This window comes from Pogoniulus pusillus, chromosome 30 (genome assembly GCF_015220805.1).
Source record: "Pogoniulus pusillus isolate bPogPus1 chromosome 30, bPogPus1.pri, whole genome shotgun sequence".
Classification (NCBI taxonomy): domain Eukaryota; kingdom Metazoa; phylum Chordata; class Aves; order Piciformes; family Lybiidae; genus Pogoniulus; species Pogoniulus pusillus.
The window spans coordinates 13,895,720-13,918,379 of NC_087293.1; the positions used below are offsets into that span (position 1 = coordinate 13,895,720).

Sequence of the window (22,660 nt, forward strand, 5' to 3'; positions counted from 1 at the left end):
AAAGCCTTTTGTACTAAGGAGAGAATTCTATGACCCAGACCATCTTATCTGAACTGAGGGCTTCTGTGCCTCCTCACCAGTTTAGTCCACTTTGGTCATGTTCTCTTTTATCTCTTATGCTCAGCTGTCTCATTCTTTCCATGTCTTGTCTGAAATACTTCAGTTCTCTCAAAGCCTGGTATTTCTGATAGCATCGTTCTTCCTGCCTCCTACAAAAAAAAACCAAACCCCAACCCATCAAAGTTAAAGCTGTGTTTCAAACATGACCACAATTCTGCATAGTTAAGAGGGTAGATACAAGGGAAGGCAAAAAAACAATGAATATGAAGGACACATTGGATGTTCAGTAAGCCTTTGCTCCTGCAGTGTTCTGTAAGCATTCATATTTCTACAGTGTTTGTATTTTATCTCAACTCTAGGCTGTAGGTAAGAATCAAACTCAAGTTGTGCTGGGGGAAGTATAGGCTGGATGTTAGGAGGAAGTTCTTCACAGAGAGAGTGATTGGCATTGGAATGGGCTGCCCAGGGAGGTGGTAGAGTCACTGTCTCTGGAGGTAGAATCATAGAATCAACCAGGTTGGAAGAGACCTCCAAGATCATCCAGTCTAACCTAGCACCCAACCCTATCCAGTCAACTAGACCATGGCACCAAGTGCCTCATCCAGTCTTCTCTTGAAAACCCCCAGGGATGGTGACTCTACCACCCTTCCAGTTTAAACTGAAAGAGGGGAGATTCAAACTAGATGTTAGGAAGAAATTCTTTACAGTGAGGGTGGTGAGATGCTGGCATAGGTTGCCCAGGGAGGTTGTAATGCTCCCTCCCTGGAGGTGTTCAAGGCCAGGTTGGATGAAGTCTTGAGCAGCCTGTTCTAGCGGCAGGTGTGCCACTGGCCTATGGCAAGGAGTTGGAACTGGATGATCCTTGAGGTCCCTTCCAACCCAAACCATTCTGTGATTCAGTAACTTCTCCTTCTGTACTGCATCATGCTGGTATTATTGGTTCCTTCTGCAGTCACAGCAGCTGCTCAGGGAAGAAATCAAGGACCATCTCCAGATAAGGAAAGCTCTGGGGACAAACTAAATCTAAGTACAAAATGGAACAGAAGAATAGAAAGGAGGAGGAAGTGAGAAAGGGAAAAGAAAACTATGCCTGTAACACCCTTCAGAACAGCAGTGCAGGGCAAGATCTCAGGTCTGATGCTTACAGAGAAAAAGATTCTGCACAAACATCACAGATGAATGCAATGTGTGTGAAAGGAACAGGATGACAGCCTTTGGCTCCTCAACAAGGTGGAAACATCACTGACCTGGGAAAAGGCCTTAAGAGAGGATGTTGCAACTGCTACTAGGAAAAGAGTCAAAGTAATGTACAGTGAACTCTGAACTGGAAACACAAGACAGCAAAACAGACTGTACGTAGGCTAAAGTTATTGTTCTGTCTTTGAGTCAAAAGGACTACAATATCCAAAGTAAGTGTATCCAATGTTTTAGCATTAAACTGTTTCCAGGAATATCATTCAGAGATACCCCAAAACACAGCTATAAAAATTTAACCTGTAATACAGCTTTTCCCCTCCCCTCTTTTGTAGACAGTCATAAAACTTTCTATCATCATCATCATCATCATCATCATCATCCATATATTCTTAAAAGGTTGGAAGCAAGATGTGTAGTGCTTTAAGAGTAGAAAACAGTCCCTACCTCTCCAGTCTTATCAGGGCATCATGTAAAGAGGAAGCTGCTTCTTCACTGACTGCTGTGAACTTTTGCCTCAGATCAGCACACAAGTTAGCTTTGCTTTTTATGAACGAGCTGATGTGGCAACTGTGATGAAAATAACACAGAAAACTGGAATTAGCACCTTGTGGTAAACCTTTTGTGGCAAGCACCTATGTTGCTCAGAACACACAGCAATGTCAACCCAGGAAGTGCTGATATCTCCTTATTGTCAGTTAAATTCCAAATGTAGTATCATTTGAAGGGGTTTTAAATTAATCAAATGTATGAAAGAGTTTGATTAATTAAAACCACACCAAGCACTCTGGATTACACTTGGATTGTTACCATCTTTCCAGTCACATTCTTCCAGGAAAGTGCCTTCACATTGCACTGAAACATATGCTGCAAGGTTTCATTCACCAGCACTGGTCTCATGTAATGAAATGCTTTTTCATATTTGCATACCAAATGCTTTTCACACGTAGACTTCAGGTTATACACCACACAGCATGCCCCAAAATCAGATTTATCCCCTTACCCCTGCCTTCTGGGTTTCTGCTTCCTAGGCATTATCCTTTCTTCGTCCTTATTTACTCTGTAGTTCTTCTGAGCCGCTGGCAGCCCACTGCAAGACACAGCAAGGTCTGAAATAGTGTACAGAAAGCCTTCTCCAGCACATGACACATTCTGCAGGTGCTGATGACTTGCTGGAGCTATCCAGGTACAAGATTAATTTCCCTTCACCTCAACTCAAGGTGAAAAATGCTTCAGCAAAGTCTAATTGTAGGAACAGTTTGTTATGCTGTTCGTATAGTTGTGGAAACAACCACAGCAGTGACTAATGAGGGAACACATCAAGTGTAAGCTTAGCTTGAACTGCTATAGAGAGACTACTGAAAAATCATAGAATCAACCAGGTTGGAAGAGACCTCCAAGCTCATCCAGTCCAACCTAGCACCCAGCCCCATCCAATAAACCAGACTGTGGCACTAAGTGCTTCATCCAGTCTTTTCTTGAACACCTCCAGGGATGGTGACTCCACCACCTCCCTGGGCAGCCCATTCCAATGGCAAATCACTCTCTCTGTGAAGAACAGAAACAATTGTACAGAGTAAGGACAGGAAAAAACTGTTCTGTTTGAAAAGACAAGATTCATAGGGTGTCCTTCCAGAAAATACATACTCTGCCACCTGTGCCAACAAATATAAACATCATCTGAATTCACTGAGTGCTGAATATAGTTGTCTGGGGGGGAGAAAGGGAGAAAGGGAGAAAGGGAGAAAGGGAGAAAGGGAGAAAGGGAGAAAGGGAGAAAGGGAGAAAGGGAGAAAGGGAGAAAGGGAGAAAGGGAGAAAGGGAGAAAGGGAGAAAGGGAGAAAGGGAGAAAGGGAGAAAGGGAGAAAGGGAGAAAGGGAGAAAGGGAGAAAGGGAGAAAGGGAGAAAGGGAGAAAGGGAGAAAGGGAGAAAGGGAGAAAGGGAGAAAGGGAGAAAGGGAGAAAGGGAGAAAGGGAGAAAGGGAGAAAGGGAGAAAGGGAGAAAGGGAGAAAGGGAGAAAGGGAGAAAGGGAGAAAGGGAGAAAGGGAGAAAGGGAGAAAGGGAGAAAGGGAGAAAGGGAGAAAGGGAGAAAGGGAAGGGAGAAAGGGAGAAAGGGAGAAAGGGAGAAAGGGAGAAAGGGAGAAAGGGAGAAAGGGAGAAAGGGAGAAAGGGAGAAAGGGAGAAAGGGAGAAAGGGAGAAAGGGAGAAAGGGAGAAAGGGAGAAAGGGAGAAAGGGAGAAAGGGAGAAAGGGAGAAAGGGAGAAAGGGAGAAAGGGAGAAAGGGAGAAAGGGAGAAAGGGAGAAAGGGAGAAAGGGAGAAAGGGAGAAAGGGAGAAAGGGAGAAAGGGAGAAAGGGAGAAAGGGAGAAAGGGAGAAAGGGAGAAAGGGAGAAAGGGAGAAAGGGAGAAAGGGAGAAAGGGAGAAAGGGAGAAAGGGAGAAAGGGAGAAAGGGAGAAAGGGAGAAAGGGAGAAAGGGAGAAAGGGAGAAAGGGAGAAAGGGAGAAAGGGAGAAAGGGAGAAAGGGAGAAAGGGAGAAAGGGAGAAAGGGAGAAAGGGAGAAAGGGAGAAAGGGAGAAAGGGAGAAAGGGAGAAAGGGAGAAAGGGAGAAAGGGAGAAAGGGAGAAAGGGAGAAAGGGAGAAAGGGAGAAAGGGAGAAAGGGAGAAAGGGAGAAAGGGAGAAAGGGAGAAAGGGAGAAAGGGAGAAAGGGAGAAAGGGAGAAAGGGAGAAAGGGAGAAAGGGAGAAAGGGAGAAAGGGAGAAAGGGAGAAAGGGAGAAAGGGAGAAAGGGAGAAAGGGAGAAAGGGAGAAAGGGAGAAAGGGAGAAAGGGAGAAAGGGAGAAAGGGAGAAAGGGAGAAAGGGAGAAAGGGAGAAAGGGAGAAAGGGAGAAAGGGAGAAAGGGAGAAAGGGAGAAAGGGAGAAAGGGAGAAAGGGAGAAAGGGAGAAAGGGAGAAAGGGAGAAAGGGAGAAAGGGAGAAAGGGAGAAAGGGAGAAAGGGAGAAAGGGAGAAAGGGAGAAAGGGAGAAAGGGAGAAAGGGAATAAAGCAAACTGTCCTGATGAGCTGCTTCTCCTACACAGTCTGAAACCCATCGGGTAACGTACTGCTGCAGTCCAGTCTTCTTCACCACCTCTCCTCGTTTGTGGCCATCTTTTGACACAGCTTCAGGTGTCATCTGAGTCATTTTCTGCAAAGCTAATAAAAAGAGTCTGTAAAAACATGCCACCTGAATAGTGCCTTCCTCTCCTCCTTGCAGAGAGGATGCTATTAATGCTGGCCTGCATGAGACACCCCAAGAAAACCTGCTATTTAGTGTTAATAAAAAGTAAAGTTTCTTTGTAAAATCTCAGCTTTTAAAAGAGATTTCAAGATAGGTACCCAAATATGAATGCATTCAACTCATTAATCACCTTTCAATAGATAAGCTTTGTTCTTCCAGCTGTGAAAAAAAAAAGCCCCAAACCTATCAAGTAGAAGATAGTACATATTTTTCCATTAGAAGCTTATAAAATGGAGCACTAAAAAAGAAGAGGTAGATTTGAACTATGCAGGAAGTCTATTTTCAGCTCCTGTGCTGTGCTCTTAGCATTCTACTGGCATAAACTGTCAAGACTTCTGAGTTTCTACCATATCACTTTGCCATTCATCTTTTAAATGTCATATAGAATTTAATACATTTAACGTCAACAGGTGTCTCATTACCACTCTGTGTCTCCTTATCAGCATCCATTAAAACTTCAGAGGTGGATAATCTGGAAACTATAGGCAGTGCCTGAGCAGGTCTCACACTAATAACAACCTTTATTCTCTTTCAGCCTGCCACTGTAATGAGAACGTTTATATTCTGCTCTCCCTTGAATATTTGGAAAGTCAGTTTAACTCACTATTTTCCTTCAAATCCACATCTTTGTTTTCCTTCCCATTACTGTTTCATTCCTGCTTTGATGTCAACCCCCTGGAGAGGCACTGAGGCAGCCATCTTCTCTGCATCATTCTCTCCAATCACTCAGGCAGTAAAACAACTGTCACTCGTTATTAAAAATCCCAATGTCAGCTATCAAATTCTAAGTCATCCTCTGAGGTGCTCACTATGTCCTACATGGTATCAAGTGACACTTTACTAAGCACTCAACACCTTGAAGCTCAAATCCCCAAATTCAGAAAGCCCTTTTCCTACATTTTGGTGAAACACCACACACAGAGCATAATAAAAACCACTGCTGAATACTGCCTGTGTTAAACAGCAGCACAAACTATTTTTAGGGATTAATTTTTGTTCCAAGTACAGATTTGAATGTAATACTGTGAATTTAAAAATGCAAAACATGGATGAAACTAGTTGCTGTGCACCAGCTATTGGGCTGCAATGTTAAGGGTATGCTTATAAGGAAGATGCTCTAATAGGTGTGGCCAGGGGAGTGTTAAGAGTGCCAAGGTACCAGCCAGAAACTCCTATGTTCTGGCACTGACTGGTTCACAGGCTCACAGGATGTCAGGGTTTGGAAGGTCATCGAGTCCAACCCCCCTGCCAGGGCAGGACTGTACAATCTAGCTCAGATCACAGAGGAATGCATCCAGATAGGCCTTGAGAGTCTCCAGAGAAGGAGACTCCACAGTCTCTCTGGGAAGCCTGTTCCAGCGTTCTGTGACCCTTACAGTAAAGAAGTTCCCCCTTGTGTAGAGGTGGAACCTTCTGTGCTGCAGCCTACAGCCATTGCCCCTTGTCCTAGCTTGACTGGTTCTAATGATGGCTCCCCTGTGACCCTTACTAGCCTCAGGGCAATCCTGTAAGGTGCTGGTACACTAGTGGAGAAGTTTGAATGCACAGGCTGACCTCCCATGGTCTGGAACCTAACATCAACATGGGCAGAGAGCTCCTGTTCTGAGGCTGAGGCTGCACACAGATCTCATCTGTCCTTGGCATGCAATGTCAGAGCCCTTCTTAGAAGAAACCAGTCCTTCCTATTTCTGGTTACCACTCATGCAGTGAGTGGCTGGATATCCGAAACCCACAGACTCTGCAGATGATGCCCTGGGGGAGGAGGGCCATACTTAGCAGTAGCTGCACTTGATATTATCTACAAGACCAGTTGGACTGCCAAGAGCTAGCCAGAAAGAAGTCCTGTGGGCAGATTTTGGAGGGAGATGACAGGAAGCACATCAGGGCTAGTACCATGAAGATAGACCTCCTATTTCAGCTGATAGAAACAGAGGGCACAATAACTCTCTGCCCTCCACTTTGTAGCATTAGGACCTGTTCCAATTCTCCATTTGGAGACACTGGGCAAGCAAATACTCAAACTTGTCCATATTCATAATATATTCAAAATACTAAGCTCCACCTCCTCATTACACAATAACCATAAAAAATGAGGCTTAACTTTGGTACACAGAATCATAGAATCAACCAGGTTGGAAGAGACCTCCAAGCTCATCCAGTCCAACCTAGCACCCAGCCCTGGCCAATCAACCAGACCACGGCACTAAGTGCCCCAGCCAGGCTTTGCTTCAACACCTCCAGGCACAGTGACTCCACCACCTCCCTGGGCAGCCCATTCCAATGCCAATCACTCTCTCTGACAACAACTCCCTCCTAACATCCAGCCTAGACCTCCCCTGGCACAACTTGAGACTGTGTCCCCTTGTTCTGTTCCTAGTTGCCTGGGAGAAGAGACTGACCCAAACCTGGCTACAGCCTCCCTTTAGGTAGTTGTAGACAGCAATAAGGTTACAACTGAACCTCCTCTTCTCCAGGCTAAACAGCCCCAGCTCCCTCACAGGGCTGTGTTCCAGGCCTCTCACCAGCTTTATCACCCTTCTGTGGACATGTTCCAGTATCTCAGCATCATTTAGATCATATAGTCTCTGCCTGCACAAAAAGGGAATGTTTTAAAATGTGCTGAAGGAAGCAAGCTTAGGACACTGATCTGCTTTGTAAAGCCTTTGATTAGGTGGTGACTGAATGATAAATGAGGCTGCCTCAGCAGTGACCTGCTGTTACACCACAGCTACAAGGACTGCAGCTTCCACATTCACCTTTGTCGACATGATGTAACATTCAAACTTTAGGCCTAGTACAGGTCCTCAATCAGCCAGCAGCATTGAAAAATCAAAGTTGTACAAGCAGACATTCCCCAGCAGCATCTAAATTACAGTTGGAAAAAAGGCTTTCTATTGAGTTAAGAAGTTTTTCCTTAAAAGAAACCTTTTTCCTCTAAGAGTCACACTCAGCTGGTTTTACTGATTAGCTGCCTGTCAGAGAACCTCTTTCTCACTCCTGCAACACACAGATGTACACAGGGGTGTTAGGGTTGTGTGTGCCCTCACAATTATGTCTGTATGAGTTACATGAAGCTCTGTGAATGCAGGGTATACAGCTGTACTCGTAATCCACTTCTGATTTGTCCATGAAGCATTCTATAATCAAAATCCTGGATTACACATGACTCTGGCAGCTTCAAAATTCATTACAAAATCCAATCTTTGCTACAGAGCTGCCCTGCAGAAACTAACTTCCCATATTTTTTAGGGCTAGGAATATAATCCTCAAGAGAAGCAGACTGGTAATTCGGGCCAGTCCCCTGAAATCACAGGCAATCGTGCGATAAACGCTGTTCCAAAGCTGGCACTGAACACACTTCCCATACATCACACAATACCACAGGAGATGTATGTCCCACAGCAAACACAGGCTCACAGCTGTCACAGCTCTCAAGATTATTTTCCCATCTTATCTCACACATAAACCAATTGTTCACATACATCTGTAAACAAACTGATTGAAATCACAGCTTTGAGTTCTCCGCTGCTCCTCATTCATCTGTGCTGGGAGCCATGGACAGCAGCAGCTGTGCAGGTTAGGAGATGATACTAGCACAAGCTTCCTATATATCCAGCCTAAACCTAAAGATCTTTCAGACCCAGAGAATGTGTCCATTCCTTTACAGTTGAGAGCAATTAATTGTTTTTATTGCTATTGATTTAAATTGCTTTTGGACTTGAATATACCTCCAGTAATATACTGTAAGCATGAATTCCCAAGTTTAATCATCTACTGCATAGAGACACTTCCCACTGCTTTAAATTTTCTGCCAGATAATTTAATCTGGTGGGTCATAAATCTGGTGTCAGGGGACCTTGTGAATAACCACTCTCTAATCACTTTTTTCCCAGGTACCTCACAATGTTACTGAGATCTGCCATAACCTAGTGCTCAGCCATTTCTTTTCTGCACTGAAGAGCTCTAGTTTATCTCACTGGTCCTTATCTGGATGATGTTCTCTATCTCTAACACACCCTACCACCTTTTTTCCTTTAAACTTTACTACTTCTGATACCAGCCTGCCTGAACTGGTACTGAAGAATCACACACCAAACATTTCTATTCATATAAAATGTTTTCTGCTGTGTCTTCCACTTTGTTCTACCTTTTTGATAGCTATTGAACATTCACAGAACCATCCCAAATGACTACAACAGCTCCTAAGTGGAAATTTAGAGTCTAGCAGAGCATGGTATCAGCCTAATAATGAGAATGAGAGAATCAATTAAAAGGTAATAAGCAGGACTAAATGCTAATGTGCTTTTCTGATCCAGCTTTACTTGGAGGAAAGGGAAAAGAGTTAAGATTATCCAGCTCTGTACACAAACGCACTGCAGAGCTAATGAGCTATTCTGTCAGGTGTATCAAGTATGGATAGTCACTGTTGAACCAGCAGGAGGAACAAGGAATAGGAAATCTAAGTTAAACAGAACCCCCTGAGTTAGAGAGATACAGTGGATTAGTTGGTTATGGCAGAGAACAGCTTCACTGTTTTCACCACCTGTTGGACATTATAGACATGGATGACAGCCTGAAAATGGCACTGCTGTAACTGAAGATTAAAACTCTTAATCATCACACAGGATTATATTGTCTTTAAACCAGTCTGCTACTAGGGAGGGCACAGAGAGACTTGTACAAAGTGCCACATGCCTGAAGAGAAATCCACTGGTGTGGCTAAGCAGTGTCTTTGACGTAGGTTCTCCCTAGTAACACCAAAAGCAAAACCATTTGATATTGGCAGTCAAGAAAGGTAACTTACAGAGGAAAAGAGATGGTTGCTCTTTAGCTTGTGCTGACTCACTCACAGCATCAGATGTGGTCAAATTAATCTCGCTGTTGTCTTCAGACCAAACTGCACTGGAAGTTTCACTGCCACAAGGGGTTTGACCCTGGAGAGATGACAGGCTGCTAATCTGAGAGATACCTGGTGTAGAAGTCTTGTTTATCTTCCTGGCAAGCAGTCTGTACTGTGCTTTCTGGGGGCATTTCTGTACAGAGAAGGAAAAATAATAGAAAAGGAGCGTGTTTCTACAGCATTTTGACAATGAAGAATCCCATTTCTGTAACTATTCCAACATTAGATCCTCCTGGTCCTCCTGTAACCCCACAGATTTTCCTTTAGTGACTTCAATCAAGCTGGAGATTTCTCGGGCAGGACCTACCTTCTTTTGTTATCTTCCTTCAGTACTCCTCTGCTGCAGCATTAGTGCCAAGAGATTAAGCCGATTTGTAAGTGAATAACACTGCAGCTGCAGAGACTTGGTAACAGAGGAACTTTCTCATGCACAGAAAAGAATAGGTCAAAACGGTTTGATAAATGCTGAGGTCTCCTCCCAACACCCAAAACCTTGGCAAATGAATTTTCTGTGTCGGGAACATAAAACTGAAGACCAAAAGCAGACTGAATTGTGTAGGACTGATAATCAGAACAATATGTACTATAAAGCAAGTGCCCCTGGAGGAGCCTGATATTTCCATAAGAAGCTTCATATCGAATATGAAAAGCAGTCTTCAAGTAATATTAATGTAAATGAAAGGAAATTGTGATTAATACAAAGAGCAAGGAAAAAAAAACACCTCTCAGCAACCTAAATGCTAATAGACACATCAAGACCAACATGCACTTTGGTATCTTCAATTCATGTTGCTTTGGACCTGACCTTAGAGAACTGGTAAAACTGTATAGAAAACAACTTTGTTATTTATGTAACTTGCTGACTTTCCCTCTCTGTTTGCTAGCAGAAGGAAGAGTGTTTGCACAACCCCAAAATCTTTGTCTTTTGAAAGTTTCACAACTTTGGCTGCTTCTTTCCCACCAGAAATCAGGATCTTTTACTGACTCACTTTATTATGTCACAAGGGTAAGGGCTGCAGGTGTTGGCAAATAACAAGAGCAAATAGCCTGCGTGTAACAAGCTCATATTTCTAAGAGTGCCTCACCTGGGGTTCTAAAAGCACTTCACAGATCTTGTTTAATTTTGCTTTACAGGGGACAAAGCAAAGAAATAAAAGGTTTAGCCAACTGATGAAGATCAAGCTGTAAGATGTGCTGCAGACCAATGGGCTGCCCGGGGAGGTGGTGGAGTCGCCGTCCCTGGGGCTGTTCAAGGCAGGATTGGACGTGGCACTTGGTGCCATGGTCTGGCCTTGAGCTCTGTGGTAAAGGGTTGGACTTGATGATCTGTGAGGTCTCTTCCAACCCTGATAATACTGTGAGACCAAGAAATCCACTGGTTCTTTACAGAGTTCTTCTAATTATAGTCCTAAGCATCACTCATTCCTCATTTTCCTCCAGTTATTTCAACAGTTTCCAAAAGAAAAGTCTTTCTGTGGTTTCAGAAAGAGAGTAAAACAGTGATCAAGTGCTACAGATAGTTTTCTAGTGTTCAGTTTAGTCTCTGGTATTAACTTTATTTTTCTTTTAAAAGGCTTTCATTTGAACTGTTTGTTTTCTCCTCTTCTTGGCTTTCATTTGAATTGTTTGTTTTCTCCTCTTCTTGGCTTTCTCTTGACTGTGGCAAGTGACTCTTGCTTTCTTTAAAGGCCTCAGCATTCAGAATTAGCTTCTGAATTTAGCTTTAAATGCTGTGTAAAAAGGCAACCAAACAATCCATGGCTAGAACTTACTAGAATAAGACCTCCAGGATACCAGCCTGAAATCTCCACTTGACTGGAAAAGACCTATTTGTGTGAACAAGTACATGACTCTGGGTCATAAAGAAGGGGCAACTGCAAACAAGAGGATAGTTATGTTTTAGCTGAGTATTGAATTCTTCCCACATCAGCCCTAAGCACTCAGGCCAGGCCACAGTTTCAATCAGCTACCTACTGTTCTTCCTATTGCCTAGTATCAAATAGTGATTCTTCAAAACCTAGAGAGACAAATACTCTGCTGTTGCAAGATCCAGAGCAGAAAATGTGGTATCACTGAGTTCAACTAAGCAATAAAAACAAAGCTTGGGAAGTTGGATTAGGTCCCAAGGAAGAAATTGACAATGAAATTACCTTTGTGCTTGTAATAAAGAGTTCCTGCATGCATGTTGCTAACTTTTCTACTTCCATTTCTTCCACTGTTTTTTTACAGCCACCAGGGTCCCTAAGTGAAAACAATTTAATTAGTTTTCCATTTTGAGAGTCTTGCTTTTATTGTAAGTTCTTTTAATAAATGCAGTAGAGAGTGAAAGGTGCCTGACCACTACTGTGACATGTGTCTTGCTCATAGGAAATGGAAAAGCCATGCAAGGGGTAGAAGCCTTCAATAAGGTAGAGGCACAATTGAAGAACCACCTAAAGAAACAGTCATTCTACAAGCTATCATGCACATACTGGGCTAAGTGATACTCTCAGCTTCCTCTGTGCAAGCAATGAACAATTTTGTCCCACACAGAATATTTCATGGATGGAAGTGAGAGCAGATTCATACAAGTTTGCTTTTTTCTATGCTGTTGGCTAAATGAAGACCTGCACTGGTCTGAAACTTTAAATGTTAAATCATGCTGGAAAATGGATTGAAAGCAGCCCTGTGAAGGAGGACTTGGAGGTGTTTGTTGATGTACAGTGCTTGCAGCCCAGAAAGCCAACTGTATCTTGGGCTGCATCAAAAGAAGCATGGCTAGCAGGTGATTTTGTCTCTCAACTCTGCTCTTGTGTTACTCTCTGGAGCATTCAGCTCTGAGGCTCCCAGCATAAGAAAGACATGGACCTGCTGAAGCAAGTCCAGAGGAGGGCCAGGAAGATGATTAAAATGCTGGAGACCCTCTATTACAAACACAGGCTGAGAGAACTGGAGTTGTTCAGTCTAGAGAAGGCAAGGCTCCGGGGGGAGATCTCATAGCCTCCATGGAAGCTGGAAAGGGATTTTTTACAAGAGCTTGTAGTGATTTGACAAAGGGTGATGGATTTTAACTGAAAGAGGGTAGATTTAGATTAGATGTAAGGAAGAAGTTCTCAAGGTCCATGGAAGTGTTCCAAGGCCAGGTTGGATTGGTCTTTGAGCAACTTAGTATAGTGGAAGATGTCCCTGCTCATGGCAGGGGGGCTGGCAGTGAATGATCTTTAAGGTCCCTTCCAATCCAACCCAGTCTATGCTTCTATGAGTGATGGTTACAGACAGCAACAGAGACGAGTAGGGTGCATACAACAAGAGAGTGCACTACTTCAGAACCTGGAAATGAATCCAAAGCTCTATGGATTTATCCTCTGCTGTCAGCCTGTGTCTGTGAAAATTACAAACTGTTTCTTTATGCCAGTCTGTTGTTCCTTAGATGTAAAGGGGTGAAAACCCATCCACTATACATACTGGACTGATTGTCCTCTCCAATTTGTCAGGCTAATTCTGTGTAATGCTACTCTGTCACTTCTGTTACAAATAGCCACAGTTTGCCTTCAGTGTGAACATAGAGAGAACAGAACAGCTCTGAAGAGCTCTGCCCTGCAAATCAGAGCATAAACTGTTCACTGCTTTACCAAACACTGATGAATAATTGAAATACATGTTATGTCAACACAGTTATATTGACTAAAAAGGTTGGGAACTTTAATTAATATTTACTTTTACCAGTATAAAAGTTCAGAAGCAATGCATCTTTTACAAGTACTCATCACTGTCATACATAACTGACAGAATAAACCCAGCTACTAAGAGTCATTTAATAGCTGGTTTTGTTCTCCAGTTACAATGTATGTGGAATTTCTGTTTAGCTCACTGGGCTAACCCTTCAAGGGATGACTATGGGAATGTACATACATCTATTACTACATGCATTTAATTTGTGTAATTATCAACCAAAAGAGAGAAAGGAAAGAAAACACAAGTAAATTTGCTTGGGATAGCTCAGTATTTTCTCCTAATTCTGCAAGCTGCAATAGTAGAGGACCATGCTGTGCTACTGATGTCAGTGCACAACTTGTGCTGACTGCATGGGGGCAAAGTTGATGCAAGATTTGTTTACAGTGAGTGGTACAGAATTAATGACATTTCACTCAGTTATCACTTGAAAGAAGAGAAACAACAACATATAAAGGACAACAGACCTGGTAGAGGTGATCCTGCTCTAGCAGGGGGTTGGACTAGATGATCTTTCAAGGTCCCTTCCAGCCCCTGACATTCTGTGATCCTAAATGCCTCAATCCACTGTCTGTCATGCTTTACCCACTTACTTTGGATTCCAGCAGGTGAATATGGAATGCATTGAGGTGTCGGGCTCCAGAGTCAAAGCTTCCAAAAGCCAGTGGATGGCACACAGCTGTCGGAAAAGATGTTCACTGCAGAGAGGAGAAACAAATATGTTACACCCCAAAGGCAGGGAAACAAACAGAAATGGGCACCTCTAAGCATTTCTGTAGCAGATGATGTTTTTAATTGTCCCAGAGAGTTGTAAACACCTTTCAAGGCTTTTGTAATGTTGATACATAACTGTGAATCCTGAGCATATTTTGGGATGTGATGTTTTCAATAGACTTGTCTTGGTGATGTGCTCAGTGCTTTCATATCTCTCTAGGTGTATGTGTTACGGGTCTGTGTTGCTGTGAATTTTGCTCATGCTCTACTAAAGAGGGCAGGACATAAATCTGCCTTCAAACACACCTTTTTGCTCCAGCAGGGATTGGAACCAAGATGCTGTTATGAACAGAAGCAAAAGAGCGTAAGGTCACCTTCTTCATCCCTAACAGCCTCAGGTGGTTGCCTTCTTTTAGGGTACAACTGTGGGGAAAGACAAAGACTGAAGTTAAAAAAAGGGGTATGTGAAGTGAAGACACTGCTGATAAAGCTGCTTGTTGTATTCACATCACCACACTCTCTCTTCTCCTTCCTTATGTTAAATAAAACCCCAACCAATTTAGACAGATTTCTAAATGTGTTAATTACTGCACTTATTATAATGTATTAACATTACAAGCCTGGTGTTTACATTCACCAGGATATATAATTAATATTTATTTCTAATAAGTGTATGGCACTTCATAAACACAGCATTATTTGTACTAGCATGTTTATCTTGGATGACTCTGGAGACTGAGTTTTCTGTGTTGAGAGTCAGTTCATGGAAGAAAGGTGAATGAGAGGAAGCTTGCACCTGGGAGTGACAAAAGACAGCAAACTGATGAGAAAAGACTGTTAGAGATGGATGAGCTCTTGATGCAATAAGGCACCAAAGGTGTGTAACCTCTAGAAAGAGCTACTCTGTCCTGCTGAGCAAGTGTTTAATCATGCCATCACCTCATGAGGGTTGACAAATGGAAGACAACTACAGTGTTACCACAGGCATTTAGAGCTGCACTGAACAGAGCAGCGTGAGCCAGAGGACTGAAGATGACAACGATCAAAGGGAGGGCAAACCTGGAGAAGGTAGGTCTGAGCTAGCAATGGAATCCACTCTGCAAGCTAAGCCACTTATTCTGCTGAATGTAATTCTTTTTTATTCTTAATGCTGTGGTCCCACTGTGGGAACAAAAGCATGGTACAAAAACTCACCAGGCCTCCTGTTTCTCCTCAGAGGATCAGGTCTGAGTTGGCCACAAAATCTCCCCTGTATTTGCAAACCTTCTGCCTTCTAAACTTCCTCCTTTTTTAAACAGTACCTCAAGCATTTTTTCCCCCCATGCTTTAAGTTTACAGCCACTCATCCAGATTCCAAGCATTTCCTCTCTTGTTAGCACAAGCAGCAATATTCTGCCTCAATACCAATGACAGAAACTGGAAATTGCCCTTTTGTAAAACCTCTGCCCTCAGATCACCTAAAGCCCTCTGAGGTGACTTACGTGGTTGCTTCTTTCTCTGAGTCCTCTGCACCAGAGGTGGATTTGGGTGTCTGGAAGTCATTTCTGCTCACACCCTGAGCCTGCTGGCTCAGCACATTCTTCCTCTCCTGTGATTCTTGGTGAAGTATGTGAAAGTATTCTCCACCCTGCTTCATGGAATTGACGTGATGCCTGCCAAAAATCATCACAAGTTGGTCACTGTACTGAAGACACTAATTCATTTCTGTTACCCACCAACTTAATTTTTATCAGAGATTTCACTTTCTTCACTATTCAAGAATGCAATATTAGCATTTCCTTTGACAATATAACCACACAGCACAACAATTCCTCAGTATGACCCAGGAGAGCTTTCCCTTACCTCTTTCAGCACTGTGCAGGTTAACTATCGGATGTCTTGAACTCAGCATCACTTTGTCCACTACTTGATTTTAAAACTCCCTAATTCTAATTTAGAGCAGCCAACTGACCACTGGGCCTCTCACTGTCTTCACTCACTTGTCACAGCCTGACAGGCACTGCCCTGAAGCTACCTGTTAGCTGCTAAATTCCAGCTACTGTCAGAAGGTTGCACTGTTAGTGAAGGGAAGGAGCCAGTGAAGCCTGTGAGTGAGCTGAAGACAACAGGCAGGGTTGAACTTGAGGAGAGGAAAATAAGGAACAAACCACACCTGCTTCTGTAGGGTGGTAGCAGAGGTGAAATTAAAAAAGAGCTAGGGCAGTGAAAGGGAAATGGCACTCAATTACTCCAACGCCTTTGATTAAAATGTTAGCAAGAATGCAGCAGCTGATCCGAGTCAGACTGCCCAGACACAGGACACATCCCTGCAAGTTAATGTGCTGCTGACTTTAGAATCAAGTGTCATCAGGCTGTATTGATCTTTTCAAACCCAATCTGGGCTTGAAAGCTGGGCTTCATTCGTTTTACTGACAAGTAGTAACTCTCTTTTCTTACTAGACATGTCTTACAGCACCTGAAGGTCACATAGGGTGCAAATTTCAGGCACAATATTCACTAGTCTCAAGGGGAATAATTTACTCTCTCTTTGCCTCCTTTCATGAAAAAGCACTTTCCTTTTTAATGCTTTGGGAGTTGGGTTTTTGGGTTTGTTATTCTTTTTTAAACCAGTAGTTATAACCCTGAAAAAAAATTGCTGTTTATGCAGATAACCTGTCTGCCAGCTATTTCTGGACACTAATTTTAGGAAGAAAAGAAAAGATGCCCCTGATAAGGACCTAGTATTCTCCATAACACACTTCTCTTTGAATACTAGAAACCGTTTAATGGCCTCAATTCTTAATGCCCTTAGAGTCATAGAATTAACCAGATTGGTAGAGACCTCCAAGCTCATCCAGTCCAACCTATTGCTCAGCCCTATCCAATCAACTAGACCATGGCACTAAGTGCCTCATCCAGGCTTTGCTTCAATATCTCCAGGGACAGTGACTCCACCACCTCCCTGGGCAGCCCATTCCAATGCCAATCACTCTCTCTGGCAACAACTTCCTCCTAACATCCAGCCTATACTTCCCCCAGCACAACTTGAGGCTGTGTCCCCTCGTTCTATTGCTGGTTGCCTGGCAGAAGAGACCAACCCCACCTGGCTACAAATAAATAAAATTAACAGAAATGAAGCATAAACTCCTCCCCCCTCCCCAGTAACTATGTGATTTAAACAAACAAACAAACAAATCCTTTTATAATTCCACAGAATCATTTCTGGCATATTTATGAATGACTCTAAAGGTCTATGGACTCTTTACAGACTCACAGAGTGTTAGGGGTTGGAAAGGACCTCCAGAGATCCCTGAAATGCATCCAAATGGCTTTTGAAAGTCTTCAGAGAGGAGCCCACAACCTCTGTGGGCAGTGTCCTCCATCACCCTCCTCTTGAAGAAGCAGGAAATGAGAAAAATAAACCCCAAGTGGAAATAGAGAGGTGACCAATGTACTTTTCTACACAGTAAAATTAATAGTATCTTGCTGGAATAGGACAACAAATATTTCTCCATTAAAACTCCAGCATCACAATACCCTGTTTAGAAAGCAACTTAACAAACTGAGCTGGGCTATTTGACAAGTAGGTGAGAGCCATTTATTAAAATGCAAATGGAATTGAGATGAAATTTGGAATACATTTATTAGAGTTGTTGAGCTTCAGTCAACTCTAGTCACAACACAGATTTTCAACTGCCATTCAGACAAAAGGAGTTGTCTTCTTTTTCTAAGTTAAAATCTTCATCAGCATGGAAACAAGAAGTTTCCTGAGCAGTAATAATGGAATACTTCAAGTGTCAGCACAGTGTAGATATAGACAAGGGTCAATGATGTGCAAAGAAGTGACCTAGCAGTGCATTACACATACAGAAACAAGTATATTTTAGTCTTTCATCTAATGACATACTTATTAAATTACTTTTATATCCTTTAGGGATTTGAGGTCATCAGTTAATTGTAATACATGGCCGTTAAAGTGTTGGGGAAATGACTTTTTACTGCTAAGATTTAAGACTCTTGGAGTCTTACTTGGAGTAAGAAATGACTCACAAAAATAAACAGGAGTCAGAAATTTGTCTTAATTATAATTTAGGCACTGGAAAAACACTAAGAAGCTTTGCATCAGAATAAAGACAAGCTAGATATTTGCCAGGGTTTTTTACCTCCTGTTTAGATACAGCTTAAGTATATTTGGTCTTCTACACTAAATTTCAAAGGATATATTTATCCTAGAAGATCAAATTTTGCAGTTAACAACCTCACATTCAACTTTGTTGATAAACAAACTCAGTGGAAAATGGTTTACTCCTGAACACAATGCCAAATCCTTGGGTAAGCTGGTGTGACTCCAGTCTGAGCAGACCTGCTGGAAAGATGGGCAAAAGGCTGCACACCCATGTGGCTGTTGCTCTGCTGAGGAACCACACTGAGTGCAGTGGGGGGTGTTACTTGGGTGCTTCAGTCTCATTATCTCTTCCTGCTAATCTCCTCTATCCCAGTCCCTGAGGTGCAAAGATGCTGCAGTCTATTTATACCAGCCCGACTCTCTTGCCTAAGACTGAACATTATATTATGATCATGGTGAACAAAAATAGTGAGCAGAAAGTAAAACAACTACACCCATATTTCTCTGATCATGGCAACTGTTAGCTACAGTTTCATCAAATGGCTTATTCAATTTCCTTATGTTAATGGATACAACCCTTATGTGAATAAAGCTAATGGCAGAACATCTCCTGCTCCAGATGCTACACAAAAAGAATTCAGCTTTTTCCAGAGGTAATAGCCATTTAAACATAAGTGAAACCAACCTGGCACTGCTCTGAAAGCCACTGAGAGCAGAGGCTTTCTAAATGTCATTTCCTTTATTTTCATAGAAGCATTTCAATCTGCATCTGCAACAACTCCCTGGCTAGACCAGTAAATGCTCCTCTTCAGGCACAAGGCCAGATCCTGCTGAGGACGTCGCAAGGCAAGTATAAACTGCTTAACTCGCTGTACTAGCAACACCCTGAGTATGAGCTAAGGCTTCCCAGGTGAAAAGCAAGCACAGTTTCATGCACACAGCCATCCAAAACCATTTTGAGTAAATATTTTCTATAGCATAGAAAGCAGCACAAACAAGAACACATTTCTGCACAAAGCAGAAAGCACAGGATGCAGTAACTTTGAAACTACAGTAAATACAGCTAAGCTGCATTCAGAGGGCTGCAGACTGAACCTGTGAATCAGAGGCCAGTATAATTCTTCTGCAGGAACTCTTGGCTTTATTTGCAGCCATGACATCATGAGCTGTGATCCCATCACAGATCTCAGATGAAGCTGATCGGTATTTGGAACTCAAAGTCAGGAACTCAAAGGAATACCCACTGAAGGAAATTGTGAGAGCAATAAGCTTGCTTCATTGGGATTAAACCTGAAATCTGTGATGGTTTGGGTGTTACCTGCCCCCCCCCCCCACCCCACTTTGGAAATGACCCAGACTAGACTTCCAAGGAAGAATGGAGGGTTGGCCATGAGGGTTAGAAAGCAAGTGGATTAATCAGGTTAGGTTAGAGAGAGAAATGCAGCTCAAAGCTCAGACAGAAAGCAACTCCTTTATGTTTGGATTCTTGCTCTTATACCTCTCAGCAAGCCTATGAGTGAAGCAGACATCACCACTGTTTCCCTTTCACAGCCTGTAATCTAGTTCTTCCCCCCAAAACATTCTAGCTAGCTTCAAACTAGCACAAAATCTCTGCCCTTGCCTAGCTTTAGGGGGACTGTGGCACTGGAGGGTCTTTTTGAACACCTAATAAAATGGATGTTCTGGCAAGCTGAAGCTATTAAGGTCACCATACTAATCTCTGCAGGAGCACAAGTGTCAGAACTTGCATTCTCATTGGATTTCAACTGATTAAACACTACTTCAGTTGGAACAGAACACTTATTTTTATCAATCCAGTCCCCCAAAATACTATGGTCTGTGTATGTGCATTTACACACACCAGACTCCATTTGAGCTGTTACTGCAGTAATTCTGATATGTCCCTTGCCTTTCTGACAAGGTACTGTACCACCTAACTAGCTAATAATTGTAAACCAGCAGGAAATGCTAAAACAAAAGAAAATCCATATGCACACAATGCTTTTCTTATTTGAAAGGCACACACAGAACTACAGGAGAGCAAACTCTGCATTTCTTGTAAATTGCCAACAGTGATCCTGATTTATCCCAGTGGAGAATGTGTTCTGTTCTCTTATCAGCAAATGCTGGAGCTGCTAACTGTTCCCCTCAGTTCTTTGCTGCCTCACATTCAGCATCATAATCAATCCAGTATGTCTCAAGCTTACTTACATTAAGACTGCTTCACACATTTTCTGAGTAGTCTCATTGTAAATGATTAGTGCATTGGTCACTTAAGATACACTCAGTGAGTTATTACAGGGTGCATGCACTGCCCACCTTGTGAAATTACCAAAAGCCAGGGAGTTAAGTCAATGTGGTGGTGACCCTAAGCTAGCAAGTCATGCTATTGAGCTCTGCATTTGAGTTTTATCATGAAAGTTTAGCAAGCAGACAAGGGAAAGCTTCCAACTTTTCACAATTAATAGGCAGGTACTAATAACAATTAATTACAAATTCTAGTTTGGTAGTGTTTACCAAGTTAGAGATGAACTTAGAGATGAAGTTAGAGATGCAAACACACATAACGCAGTGGAAAATCAGGAACATACTGGTTCTTACTCCTGTTTAATGATTAATTACACAATAAGAACCAAATAGGCAAATATTCATACACCTGGTACTAAATTCAGTGAAGAGCAGATGATAAAGTCATTAAAATCTATTAAATGTAGCTACTAACCCACAGAAACTCAGGTATATGTGATCATTAACCTACTGAACCATTAACCATTCTGGAAAGGATCTAAAGTAGTACCAAAGCAACATCTGCCTTGAGTAGTTGAAGACATACTGACAATCTGGAATATCCACATTTTTCCAGGTCTAGATTCCCAGGTTGCTTTCCTGCAGATGAGTAAACATTTCTGTACTCAAGTATCTCCTTTTGAAAAACACAACTAGGATCTGCATAATGGAAAGATGTACACTGTCACATGAAAATCTGACCATGAAGCCAGTCAAGAAACAAGTAAAGTTAAAATAAGACATGAGTTAATTTGTGGCATGTTCACAGAAGGCTGTGCAGCAGGAAATAAGGATCTTCAAGAGTCAAAACAACACCCCATGCTGTTATAAAAGATGTCACCAGGTGACTGTGTTATTGTCTTACTGAATATTTAAAGATGTCTCAGAGTGGTTTTCAATTAACTACAAAGACATTAGAATGTTAGGATATAGAAGATGTTGCTTCCACTGTTAAACAAGGCAGGGAAAATCAGGAGAGGCTCTCCAAGAAGCACAAACATCTTTGGCTATCAGGAGGTGCAAAAAAAGAGTACAAAAAGAAAAAAAAGGCTTATTTTTAGCTGCAAATGTGTTCTTCTCGACCTAGAAAGAATAGAGGGCATCATTTTCATAGAATCATAGAATCATTTTCTCTTTCAAGAAGTCCCAGAACACAAACACATGCACACACAACCCCCTCCACTTGTGTCATGATGTAACTCCCAGTCCTGCTGGTCCTCACACAAAAGTTTTCTTTGTGGTAGGCACATTTAGGTTTCCAGTTATTGGTGTCCCTAGAGAAGCACCTAAACAAAGGTGAGTGGCAGAAGGACTTCCAGAACAGCACAGAGAAGAAGCAGCTTTGTCCTGGTAAAGGGCAGAAAAAGAAATCTGTGATGTTTCAAGGCTTTATTTTGAATTCTTTTCCAAAAAGCTGTGGGGAAACTATTACTAAAACTTCAATGAAGAAAAAAAATCCAACCCAATCAGTGAGATTTGCTGGCTCTCTATTTTTGGCTGTAAGAATGCACAATAATAAGAACTTTGTGTTCATATGACCGATAAAAACTCACTGCTTGTTAAGTGGAACTTCACTGAGGTCCCTGATCCCCTAGCAAAAAATAATGCTGGATCAAGATTTTCATGTGAAAATACAAATCTCTGCCCACAGTCTCATGTCTTGCCTTACCACATAAAGGCATTTCTACAGAGTAATGACATTTTACTACTAAATAATGGAAAAACTAATTTTAAATGTAAGCTCTGTTCAACCCTTCGGTGACAATGTGCCATTTTTCTATCTTAATACCTGGGATTAGACTGCTGTGTTTAGTTAGATAGGAAAAACCTAATAAGCAAAGAACTATTGCCACTTATGGCATTTCAAAGATAATCATTTTTTGTACAAAAGGAAAGGAGCCTGAGACTCAAACAAGCAGTCTGGAAAGGCAGAAGTGTTGTTGGAAATAGCAGTCTTTCAGTGAGTGATGATAGAGATAATGATTCATCCATCCATACACTTAAACAGCCATCTTTGCCTGTGATTGCTGTCTAATTAATATCAGCCAGCATTCAGGTAAAAGAAAATTTTAGCTTCTGGATTTAAATAAAAACAACAGCCAGAACACTCCTGCAACCTGCCAGCAGTGACAGCTCTAGAAACATGCCAATTAGAGTGATTTCTGCCGAGCAGCAAAAGGGCACAAACCACTGGTTTCCAAGCAACTGACATTATGAAGTATTAAGTACACCAGAAACTAATATTGGTGGATAAACATTTCACCTTCTCACTTAGGGATGCCTCAGCCTCTGCTTGGCTTAATTCTACCTTGCCTATGCTCTCTACCTTTACAGGCTCCTCTGTATCTTCCAGCAAACTGTATGCATTAAGGAATGTCAGCTTATCATCATTTCTAAACACTAACATCATCTT

General features: G+C 42.1%; 1 protein-coding gene across 3 annotated transcripts in view; it reads right to left on the minus strand.

The window, feature by feature from the left end:
- Window positions 1–22,660, minus strand: part of CCDC60 (coiled-coil domain containing 60) — a 63,207-nt gene that overhangs the window by 6,892 nt on the left and 33,655 nt on the right. The window contains exons 4-12 of one of the 3 annotated variants that reach the window (XM_064168220.1): window positions 15,338–15,508; window positions 14,163–14,279; window positions 13,736–13,840; window positions 11,582–11,672; window positions 9,336–9,564; window positions 4,356–4,446; window positions 2,258–2,344; window positions 1,702–1,824; window positions 78–209 (exon numbers count right to left, since the gene is read on the minus strand). In XM_064168220.1, coding sequence (XP_064024290.1) covers window positions 78–209; window positions 1,702–1,824; window positions 2,258–2,344; window positions 4,356–4,446; window positions 9,336–9,564; window positions 11,582–11,672; window positions 13,736–13,840; window positions 14,163–14,279; window positions 15,338–15,508 — 1,146 coding nt within the window. The remainder of the gene's footprint in view (window positions 1–77; window positions 210–1,701; window positions 1,825–2,257; window positions 2,345–4,355; window positions 4,447–9,335; window positions 9,565–11,581; window positions 11,673–13,735; window positions 13,841–14,162; window positions 14,280–15,337; window positions 15,509–22,660) is intronic. The other 2 variants (XM_064168221.1, XM_064168222.1) reach the window with 2 other exon arrangements.